General features: G+C 26.3%; 1 protein-coding gene across 3 annotated transcripts in view; it reads right to left on the reverse strand.

Moving 5' to 3' along the window:
• The window catches only part of LOC129981598 (protein NDNF-like), a 186,004-nt gene that overhangs the window by 154,918 nt on the left and 18,333 nt on the right, over positions 1 to 12,753 (reverse strand). Inside the window, exon 1 of one of the 3 annotated variants that reach the window (XM_056092505.1) lies at positions 1,926 to 2,064. The exons of the other annotated variants lie outside the window; for them this stretch is intronic. Coding sequence (XP_055948480.1) covers positions 1,926 to 1,935 — 10 coding nt within the window. The 5' untranslated portion in view covers positions 1,936 to 2,064. Of the gene's footprint in view, positions 1 to 1,925; positions 2,065 to 12,753 lie in introns of those variants that run through there. 3 annotated transcript variants of the gene reach the window in all.

A 12,753-nucleotide genomic window follows, 5' to 3' on the forward strand; every position in this document is an offset into this window, starting at 1 on the left:
CATTATAGCAATGGAGATAGCAATATATTTTATATTATGCAATAGTTTTTTTAACTTAAATTTTGCCTTTTTTTCCAATTAAATTTGAAAAATTAGAATAATAATTTAATAATTAAATTTGAATTATAATGTAAAATCTTATTATTTTCCATTTCATTGACTTTCGCATTGCACTGTTTGTAATACTGTTTTTTTTTTTTTTTTTAACTTGATAATCCCAAATGGAAACTGTTACTTATCTTAGTAATAACGGCTCTCGCATTTTAGCCGGTGGCCATAGCCGTCATAATTCATCTAATGTTTAATGTTACACTTTATGCTTTTTGCTCTTTTTTTCCGTTGCGATATTTTTTTTTTTTTTCGAATTGTATTAAAAAAAAATTTTAAGTACTGAATTGCTGTGAAATAAGAATTTTAATATAGTAATCCCTACTTTTACAATTATCTTTTGCAAATATAGCAAACTAAATAACTTTGTAATTTAGCCTTTATTTTGATACGGCAATCAACCCTTTATACGGTAGGCAATGAGTTAAATCTCCTTTAACTACTTCAAAGTTAATCGCAGAAGCTCTGTTCTTAGTAAGTTTCTTTGACCTCGGTGTATTTGTAGTAGAATCATGGTTCCTTAAAAGTGATAGATAATAGATGGCCACTACTATTTCCGGCAGTAAGTTTCCCACTACTAAGGGAAACTAACTGCTCTTGTACATGATTGCCTTACTATATGATCGACAACAGTACTAAATGACAATTCTTAATTCTTTTATTTTTCAATGCTGATTTTTTTTTCCGACAAGTATTAACTTTTGTTCGTAAAACATAACAATGTGATCTATCTACAAATAATTATTGTACGTAATGTGAAAAATAAATATGTATATCTTATGATACGTAATGTAAGCAAAAAATAAATTTAAATGTTTCAGAAACACTTTCTGTAGAGCGAATTGCTGTCTTTTAATATTTGAATATCAGATTAAGCAAAAATGTTTATCCCCTTCAAAGTATACTATGTGATCATAAAAATGATATTTCCATTTCACAAAATTAAAATGTTTCAATCAATTAAAAATTATAAAACTGAAAATGTTTGATTACAGGACTATGGAAAATAAGAGTAAGCCTCTTATTGTTTTTACGCAATTATCAGAGAACGGAATATCACAATCCCTTTGTACTCCAACACATTAGTACAATTTCAGAAAGCGTAAACCCAAACAGATATTACAGAAAAATAAATTTTCCTTATTTATTTATTTATGAACATTTAATAAAATGAAATGAATATATAGGATTGTTATAAAGTAATAATTTTGCATATGTTTTAAAAATCTATATATGTTACTTCCTATATAAATGCTTGATAAAATCCTCTAGTGCTTCATTTTTTTAAAAAAGAGAATAGATATATCATGAATTTGGCCAAACTATTAACATTTATAAAGCTATTTCATATCGGAGAATTCATGATATTTCTTTAATTGCATCTATTTTTTAATGTAAAATGAATGAGGATTCACGAAAATAAAAGCTTTCAAAACTATAAAAGTCTGAAACTAAGGTTCGCGTAATCTATTTTCAAATCCAGCATCTTTAACCAAAAAAATCATTTAAAAAATACATTCTAATTGAAAATATTGTATTAAATTCGATTTACAGTATTTATTCAGATATATTTCCTTAAAATTTAACTGAATAAATATTGTAAATCAGATTTCATTTTCAAGTAATTATTGTAACCGAAGACTTCCCGATTTTATTTATCTTTTTATTTTTGGAAGTAAAAAATGTTTTCCCATTAGTAAAAAATTTAAAGTGAAAGTTTACTGACTTCATATAAAAAGTTTCATAAATTTAATTTGTTTAATTGAAAAAGCACATTATTATAAATAATGAGTAAGGTAAAATAAGTTGCTACTCACATGCAAACATTCTGCAGACGTAAATATGTGCGGTTGTTGTCGGAGGAAAGTTATCCTTTCTCTTGTCGGCACATGCCTCTCTTTCTTAATTAGGAAGTCCTAGTTGCAGGATGCGTGTCTCCGCGACTCAGCGACATCTGTTTGGGTTGCGCGCCGCGCTCGCTTTCAAAGAGGGTTGCTGTCTCGCGCCAAGCGATGCCAATATTCGCTCGCCAAATGGAGACGGCTCTTTACACAATAATTACAGCGAAAAGGATAACTGAACTTAAGATATGACGGCACTTTTCATTTAATGAATTGCGTCTGAAGTGTTACAGAAAGGATTAATAGAAATGATTTTTTAATTGTAAAACTGTTTTTATTGCGTGATAAAAATTGTTGTTCGTTAATTAAATCTTTTATATGCAGGCGAGTTTGACAAATTCAAATGTTTTTAATTCGTTTTTTTTTTTAAATTTTTGAGTAACATGCCAATGTATTATCTATAAATCGAACTTAATTAAATTAATGCGAATCAAAACTAACAGTAGAATAGAAAAATATTCCTGAATTGATTTTGTCAGTCTCTTGAATTCTCAGTAATTTTAAGTAAATTATTTTTTATGTCCTTAATTCATTCGATTTGTTACACAATGTATTAAATACATAAATTCAGTTTTTTTTTAAATCTTAGAACTCCTTAGATGAGAATTTTCTTTTTTGTTTCGAAATTGTATTGCTTATTATTTATATTTTATTAATGTGGATGATTATTTAATCATCCACATGATCATTGTATGCTTAAAAGCACTTATTGTAACATTTATAATATGCTTTATTATAAATTATAAACATTATAATAATTGCACACTGATTAAAATTATGCATTTAATTATAATTATTATTTAGATATTCAACTAAAATTATTATTTCTAAGATATTTTTTAAATATTTTAACTATAATTATTATCATTTTACTTATAAAAAATAGCAATTATTTTTTTAAAATTTTGTATTATTTAATCAAATTTTTATACAATAAATATTTACTGCCATCGTTAGTTCAAAAATTAACTTTTTCCTTTGACGTATATTTGCAAGTTCCACTTTTTATAAATTGGAATTTTTGAACAAACATAATTTTTACTACAGTCCTATAAAATTTAAATTTTAGTCGCTTGTTTCTCTCTGGTAAGAATCGCAGAAACTACTTTAAATTGAAGAATTTTCAAATAGTCCCAAATTTCAATCTCTATATTGCAGCGATTCGTTTTAAATATTGTAAAATTCTATGTTTTAATATTTCTTAATTGTGAAAATTATTTCTCTGTATAATTATTCAGATCTGCAAACTGTTAGGATACTCGAATTTCAACTCGAGCAATTTGACATTTTCTCTAATTATTGTGTGTTATTATTTGGTCATAAAGACAAGTAACAATGCAGTTAATACCATGTTTTATACTTACGTCACATGGTTTTCATACAGAGAATAAGCGACAAAAAACTAGCACAAAAAAAAAAACAAAAACACGTGGAATTTGTTTACAATTTACAACTGTTTACAATAGTAGAAATAGATATCACTGTTTACAATTCTGTTACTGAAGCATTTGAAACAATCAAATAGTTCTAAAGTTCTAAAAATATGCGTTCCATTAAGAGATCTGGAAAAACATTTAAAATCTTTTGTTTTACTTGAATTCACAAAATCAATGGAGTCTTGATATTCAAAACAAATTAGATACTACTCAACCTATGAAAGAAGATTGAATTTCATTGTATACAAGCGATATTAAAACAAGGTATTGACTCGCCTACGAACTATACACAGAAGGATTTCTCATCAATATTTTCAATACTTGTAAACCTAATACTAATATATTCACAATGTAATTGAGGGATATGAGTATTTCAAATCCTCTTTGAATGCCTTTTTTTAAAATGTTCAAAACTTGTTTCACTTCGAGACAACAATAGAAACATTTCCTATGTTGATTGGTAAAGATCCACATATTCTTTATTTTGCCATTTTAAAATCTATAGGACATTAATCCCTTATTTAAATATGTCCAACCTTTAACACTGAATTTCTGATTTTTTTTCCTTCTTTTACTAAGAATTATTTTTAATAATGTTGCTCTGAAATTTTTAAAAACTCCTTGGAATTCCTTGAATTTATTTTATATGGAAGAAAAGTAAATACTTGATTTGAACATCATAAACGACGTGCTAGCTCTTGCGCTAGAAAATTACTAACCAAACCAAATTGAAACAGTACATCTTCAAAGAGAAAGACACATAGGGCATGCATTTTTTTCTCTTTCCCTATTTAGCTTAAAATAATAATAATAAAAAAAAAAAAACGCATTAACATTTTGTGTACTCACCATAGTCTATACTAGAAGATGGATCCTTCCAAACGAGCTGTTATTTTGTTAACGATATCTCAGGTCTGATTGTAAGTAAAACATCTCAGGTCTGATTGTAAGTAAAACATCTCAGGTCTGATTGTAAAAGTTGTAGTAAGAAATCTCATGCACATAATAGAGTATTTAAAAAATAAAAAAAAGAGAAATATATTATTCGAAGTACACTTTAGACGTAAATATACGTATAATAGCATCAGAAATATCGTCTTCGCAATGAGATCTTCTCTATCCATAATATTCACAAATACTTAACCAAAACTCATCACTAAAATCAGATTAAAATAAATAGTGATTCACTAATTTTAAAAAATGCGATACCGAATACAAACTTTTAAAAAAAAAAAATGCACTGATCGAAAATGTTGGCAAAAATCTTCAATTTGGTCCATGAAGATTGAATATCATGAACCAGCATTAATATAAAATAACAAAAATTGCAAACCTCAGCTCATTGATCTTTGCTATTTATTCATATTTAGGTTTATTCGCATATCGATAAATTAGTCAATTTAAACATAAAAGAAACCTGTCTCAACTGCTAGATGTCAAAACAGAAGTAGAAATCTCGCATTCAGTAATGACTCAAATCAAAAGGGCAGAGCCGAGAGCTACAGACTATGGACATTATATATAAAATGAAGTTCTGTCGACTGATATCTCACCGCAAATAGCGAAGTATACAAGGTTCTAGAACAAGAAAGATCGCGAAATTCAAATGGCATTGGCCAAATAAATAAGGTCTTTTTGATCTGTGGTATTGTATAATTATTAGTTTAAAAGTTAAGTTTATGTAATCCACTAACGAAAAAAACAACCTAATTTTATTTTTATGGAAACGTTGGTTTGTTTTGAAAATATAACGTAAAAAAGAAATACAAGAACAACGCTGATTTTTTCTTTCCAATAACTTTAAGACTTTCTTACTTCCAGGAACATCCTATCCAGATCCAAGAAAACTCATTGAAAGTGAATGCTTATAATTCTGGGACAGACAGAAGATTTAATTTCTTTCATAAACGAAAGAAATGTGAGTAATTATTGTGAGCTGCTATTTTCATGAATGAAAATAATTGCTCAACTCCAATGTAAAGCGTGATGTTGCATGCATTTTCAACTATGAAAATAATTTCGTATGCTTATTATCTAATATTCCAAACTTGGCGTTCAAACTCCAATTTAATGTGTGATGTATCATGCATTTTCAAACACGGAGATACTTTCATGTGCTTATTTTTTTAATGTTCCGAACTTGGCTGACAAACTTTTGCAAAATTCAAACATGCCAGATTCACTCAATTTTGACTTCAAATCTGAGCAACACCGGAACGCTATTAAATCCATTTGAAAATTTGCGCTTATTTTAAATTGAATCCAAATATATTCGATGTTATTTTAGGAGATCGTATATCTATGTAAGATGTCGAATAATGAAGTTATTTATTTGTTGTTGTGTATAGCAAAGGATTTTAAAAATTAATCTAAAAATGTTTATTAAAATATTTTGTTACTCTGTCTCATGCTTGCAACAACGACTGTCTTCGCTTGTTTTTGATCTTATGTTATTCTACAAATCTAAGAGCAAAGTTCAAAAAAATCTGAACATTGTAGTTATACTTCAGTTCTTGATAAGCCAACCAAAGATTTTGAGAAACCAAAAAATTTCTTACTTGCTGATTATTTATAATTAATTTTAATGCTCTTCTGTCCATTTGTTATCTAAATATCTTCTTTCAGCATAAGCTTAAACCATCAAAATCTGCTGGTGCAGAAATCCATATTTATATTTTCAATCTTAAATTGTTCAATGTTCTTTTTTCACATCTTGCTTTGCTCCTGATCTTAGTTCATCTTTTGCCTTATCATAATTAGATTGATTTGCATTCAAAAGTTTCTCATATTTTCCATTTCAGTTTTCTTAAAATTTTAGTATATTATAATTCTTTAATAAGCTTCCATCACCATGCTAAGATTTTACTATATCTTAATGTATATTACTTCGTATACTATCATGGATCTGTCATTGTTTCGATTTTTACATCTTTAGAATGATTTATTTTGATTTTTAAGTATTTGAAGGTATATTTTTAATATTCGATTTTGCTTATTTTACTATGCACATGTTTTCGTGATAATCGTGTAAGTCAATCCAATTTTGTAATAATTGTGCAATTCAAGTGTTTTGTAATAGTTCGTAGAAATCGATAATTCACAATAAATATTCTTTATTATAGATTTACCCATCCAACTCAAACGGAATTTTGATCTAAAAATTAAAACTACTTTGAAAGTCAATAGAAATTAAAGTTTCCTATAGTACAGTATCTACAGTATCCATATTACAATATCAATAGGAATACAGTATCGAGTGGTGCAGTATCCATATTACAACTGGAATACAGTAGTCAGTGGTACATTATCCATATTACAACTGGAAAACAGTAGCCAGTGGTGCATTATCCATATTACAACTGGAAAACAGTATGCAGTGGTACAGTATCCATATTACAACTGGAATACAGTATCCATATTACAACTGGGATACAGTATCTAGTTTTACAGTATCCATATTACAACTGGAATACAGTATCTAGTTTTACAGTATCCATATTACAACTGGAATACAGTATCCATATTACAATATCAATAGGAATACAGTATCCATATTACAATATCAATAGGAATACAGTATCCAATGACATAGTATCCATATTACAATATCAATAGGAATACAGTATCCAATGACATAGTATCCATATTACAATATCAATAGGAATACAGTATCCAATGACATAGTATCCATATTACAATATCAATAGGAATACAGTATCCAATGACATAGTATCCATATTACAATATCAATAGGAATACAGTATCCAATGACATAGTATCCATATTACAATATCAATAGGAATACAGTATCCAATGACATAGTATCCATATTACAATATCAATAGGAATACAGTATCCAATGACATAGTATCCATATTACAATATCAATAGGAATACAGTATCCAATGACATAGTATCCATATTACAATATCAATAGGAATACAGTATCCAATGACATAGTATCCATGTTACAATAGGAATAGAGTATTCAATAGTACAGTATCCATATTGCAATATCAATAGGAATACAGAATCCAATAGTACAGTATCCCTATTACAATATCAATATGAATACAGTATTCAATAGGAATTATCCAGTATACAGAATAACGTATTATAGCAAAGTGCATAGGTCTGAATATTCGATCTAAATTTTTGGCTTATCCATTTGAGCCTTAAATTTCTGATTCTGTTCAAAAGAGCTAGATTGACCACTTCCTGTATCGTAAACAATAATCTAAACATCTTTGAAAGAAAGCAGAAACCATTACATAGGGAAAAGCAGAGTTTCATCTTCATAACTGATTCATACGTCTGAACAAAATTATGCCCTGTTCTCTATATTTGTTTAAAATTATAAAGTCTATTCATGGCCTATTATCAAGTCCTTCATTGTCAATGATTATCTGAACATCTTAGAAAGAAAAACCATTGCCTCACGGAAAGATGCTTTACAAAGAGATAGTTCCACATGATCTACTCATTCATCTAAGCGTCCTGTGTCCATATTTGTTTAATGTTATCAAGTCATTCAAGAAAAGTATTTTGCACTGTGTTCATTATTATCCGAACATCTTCGTACTTATGTTGTACTTTATTTGCTGTACTGCAATATAAAGTTTGCTTCAATGATTAAATAAAACATTTGAATTGAAAGAATTTTATCCATATTTATGTAAAATTCCACAATCTATTCAATAGAAATAGATGAACCATTTCCAGTCATATGTTAGAGATTATCTGAAGGTTTTCTTACCTGAGTTCTTGGATATTTGCACTATTTAAATCTGTAGACGTCTCTGATAAAGTTTATAACTATGTTTACTGAAGGATTCCTACATTCCTTTAGCAGAAGATTAACTATTGCTCGAGATTTTTAACTATAATCATCCCATACTAAACTATCCCATCTGATGTAATCAGTATTTACATCAAGTGCACAAATACTTCAGAATAATCAGTTATTAGTACTACTGAGAATTAAGCACAAATCTAGTACAAAATTATCTAAGAATTAACTAATAATCTAGAATACCTAATAATCGATTAAAAATAACTAATAACCTTAATTAGCTAAAAAACTAATAATTTTAATTAACTAGTAATAATTTTTTTTCATATAATTCATTTTCCTATTGGCAAGTGCTCTTGGGATTGAAGAAAATTTATTTCTTTTTTTAATATATTTTAAATCGAAATGGGTTTGAAAAAGGTAAGTAATTGAAAGTAAGCTAGTTTTGATTTGAATTTTGTCTTGAAAAAATTTATTTGAGTTTTATGTATTAAAATAATAAAAAAAAATAAGAAAGGTGAAACAAATAATTTTAAGAGTCTTCTAAAAAAACAAATTACTTTATCAAAAATGGAAAAAAAAAACGGAAAAAAATTCAAAATACAGAAAAATTAAAAATGCAGTAGAAATATTCTAAATATATTAACATTTTATTCACATTCATATTATATTTTAATATGTAATAATTGCTCAAATATTTTGTTATTTATGATAATTTTTGTTGACCTCCAAACTTTAGATTTAAAAAAAATTCTTTTCTACATTTTAATATGCTAATAGAAACATACTTAAAAATTCCTTATTTTTATACATTTAATCTACATTTTAATCGCTAATATATTTCTTAATTATTACTTCATATCCTTATTACGAAATTTAGTAATTAATAGAGCTTTTTTTTTCCAAATTTACTACTAGATGGCGCATTTATATCAAATGAAAACTAAATGAAATTTAGGACTGGAAGGATAATTAAGTACTTAAAATATTTTAAAGTCATCCAAACCATAGTAGTACAAATTATTTCAGAATTCAGCTCATTTAACAGTTAATTTCGAAATTCTGTTTTTAAAAATAATAATGAAATCAAGTTGTTGAAAACTTGTTAAAATATGTAAAAAGACATAGTTAAAATGTTTATGTTTTGCGTTCGAAATTATCTAACATAATATAAATCATTGATGTATTGCAATTAATGTGTGCCAAACGACATTTTTGCTGTGACATGAGTGGATAAAAATAGTATAAAATGTTTTACAATGTAAAAATGTTTTACTTACCAATGTAAAAATGTTTTACTTACCAATGTATAAAATGTTTTACTTACCAAAAAAGACATTTTGATATTTTTTAATTAGTTTCTTAATTAAAAATAAATAAAAATCTTTAAGTTTTATTTTAATAGCTACTGGAAATATTATAACACATTACCCATTTTTATGCCACTTTAAAATACAAAAAAAAAAAAGTTTTCCAAAGAATTTTAATTTTAATCCATGCAATTTTTTCTCTAAATTTAATAATTTTTAAAAAATATTTTAAGTATAATTTACAACAATGTTTCTTACAGTTTCAGTTAACGACATTTATACGAACGAACATTGAAGTAATATTAAATACAATTTTTGTGCTCATATTGCCGTTGCAATATTATCGACTAAGTTTTGAAAGTCAAATAAAAATAGATGAATCAAACCTAAAATAGTTGTAAGTTTAACCTAATTTAAAGTTAATTAGCCTAAAATAGTTGTAGTCAAATGTAAAATAGTAGCAAAATACCTTTTGTCTAAGTAACTACGGAGACTGCTATAACACAAAACCCATTTTTACGCCACTTTAAAATGGGGAGAAAAATAAAACAAACTTTTCATTTATTTTATTTTAATCGATACAAATTTTTTCCCTAATCAATAATTTTTTTAAAAAAATATTTTAAGAATAATTTACAATGGTTCTTCTTATAGTTTTAGTAAAGGCATTTATACGTATGAGCTATGAAGTGATATTAAATAATTTTTTATGCTCATATTACCGTTGCTATTATCAAGCTTAAGTTTTTAAAAGTGAAATAAAGGTAGATTAATCAAACCTAAAATAATAGCGTACTACGATGTCTCGAATTAGAGGTTAAAAATGTCTTTTTCCTTTCTTTTTTTAAAGTCTGTCACTGTATAGCATGCCTCCTGTGCTTATAAATCATAAATCATAATAGTTTATCCTATATTATTCAAACATTTTTTTCTAAATTTGCATTAAATTGCATAAATAAGGCGTTTCATGTCCTTTGGATGCAAATAAATGGATGATTAAGAAACAGTTCATTTTCGTGTTATCAAAGCTATGTTTAATTTAATACCCAATTTGAATATAAAATGATGGAGATAGTTTTTGTTTGAATCAAGTATAGGGTAAAAATTAATTAATTTTAATTTTTTTATTGGTATTTAGGTTTTCAGAATTTTTTTTGGAATAATTTATGTAGTTGACTTTGAGTTTAATTTATAAATCGAATTTAAATAGAAATTATGGAGATAGTAATTGTTTAAATAATTTATACTGCAAATGTTACGAGAATTGTCAGTTTTTAATTTAAGGAATTATAAAAAAAAATACTGTTATATAGAATAAAATATTCTTAATTTTCATGATACTAATTCATATTCAATTTAAACCTTTGGAGGTAAAGATGCATCTGTTATTCTTGACGACATCACACAAACAGTAGTTATGTAATTGGAAAAATTAATTCAACCTTTAAATAATTGAAAATTTTACATTTAGCAAAATTTCATGTCTAAAGATAATTTTAGCTTTCTAAAAAGTTAATGGCTTTTCAAAAAAAAAAAAAAAAAAAATGTCTTTTAGATCATACAAAAAAAAAAAAAAAAGAAAGAAGTCACAAGTGGTTGCTAAATAGATATAAAAGAATATTTATGAAAGAAAAACAGCATTTTTAAATGAATTTTAATAAATGTAAAATATGGTGGAATGTAACATTAACTTGGATCTCATTAAAAACTATGATAAAAACTTTCGATTTTTTTTTTTTAAATTTTTGAATGCGTCTTGTTTATGAAGATTGTTCATTATGTGAGTCAATCTTTTATTATAGGATAAAATGACTACTTTCACGCAGGAGATTGCTTTTTCGCTTTAATAAAAAAACTTTTATCCGCATATCAAATCCAGATTTTAAACGTCTTAACTATAAAAAATACATTTAAAATGGTAACTTAAATTCAAAGCATACAATATACAGCCTATTTAGGTCACTGATATATTTATTACTTCACTAAAAATAAAATGATTGTCAAATTTACAAAAGCGAATAAGTTCAAGAACATTTCTTAGTTTGCCAACAACAACACAACATCAACCAACCTAGAATAGTTTTTTCAAAATTGCGTATAATCAACTTCAGAGGTTTTATTATTATTATTATTGCTGTTGCACTTGTGAAGATTTGAAATAATGCAGAAAGTCTCCTGGATTGATTGCATTTGTTGAGAAACGAGGAAATTGAGAGGTATGCTCGCTTTTTATAATAATGACCGAAATTGGAATCTAAAGTAAACATTATTCTTCTTTGTCAGGTACAAGAAAGCAGGTTTTTTTGAAAATAAAATGAGCAATGAACTTTTATTCCCCTCTTCTTCTTCGCCTAGAATCTTTATTTCGGAATCTTAAGAGCTCTAGATGTTTTTCTTAATTTTTTATTGTTGACTAGCCGCCTTTGGCGACCAGCCGGTTAGCTAATCTTAATACACATTAAAATTTTCAATTAAATATTATATATAACTTGTATTTTAATAGTTCTTTGTCAAAATATTTTTAAGCTTCAAATGTTGATAGTTATATAATTCACTCATACTATTATAAAGATCTTAAGCCATAATGTGCTATGTATTTCTCTAATTTTCTATCAGTTCCAGTAAAATATCAATTTTAAGTTAAAGTGGAAATGATTAAACTGCAATTAATATAAAAGAACATTTTTTTACTGAAACCAAGCATTTTTCTTTCAAATATGAGTACAGAAATCAGAGTTGTTCAGCAATCAAGTCTTTATTATAAGAATAGAATAGATATAGATAGCATATAAATATTACCAGCAGACACATTATATGCATTTTCAAAATTTAATTCCTTATTTCTGTTGATGTTGTTATTCCATGTCTTTTCAAACGATTAAGATTACATTAAAAATTAGCATATTATTTCACATTTTTATTTAATTGTATTTAATTAATGTTTATGAAGACGAAAATTTAAAATTGAATTTTCACTCGTTTCTAGACATGCTGGTTTCGAAATTTTTATGCTTCTGCATAGTAGGGGAATTTTAATACATTCAGAATTTAGTTATGAATTTATAGATAAATTTAATTTAATTTTTATTCTGTATTAGTGGTTGAAAACTACTAGTGGATTTCTGAAAAAAAAATATTGCTCAGTTTTATAATATTTTATCTATAAATAAATCATCAAAAAGTTAAAAAAGATATCCAATAGCATA

This window comes from Argiope bruennichi, chromosome 8 (assembly GCF_947563725.1).
Source record: "Argiope bruennichi chromosome 8, qqArgBrue1.1, whole genome shotgun sequence".
Taxonomy (NCBI): Eukaryota; Metazoa; Arthropoda; class Arachnida; order Araneae; family Araneidae; genus Argiope; species Argiope bruennichi.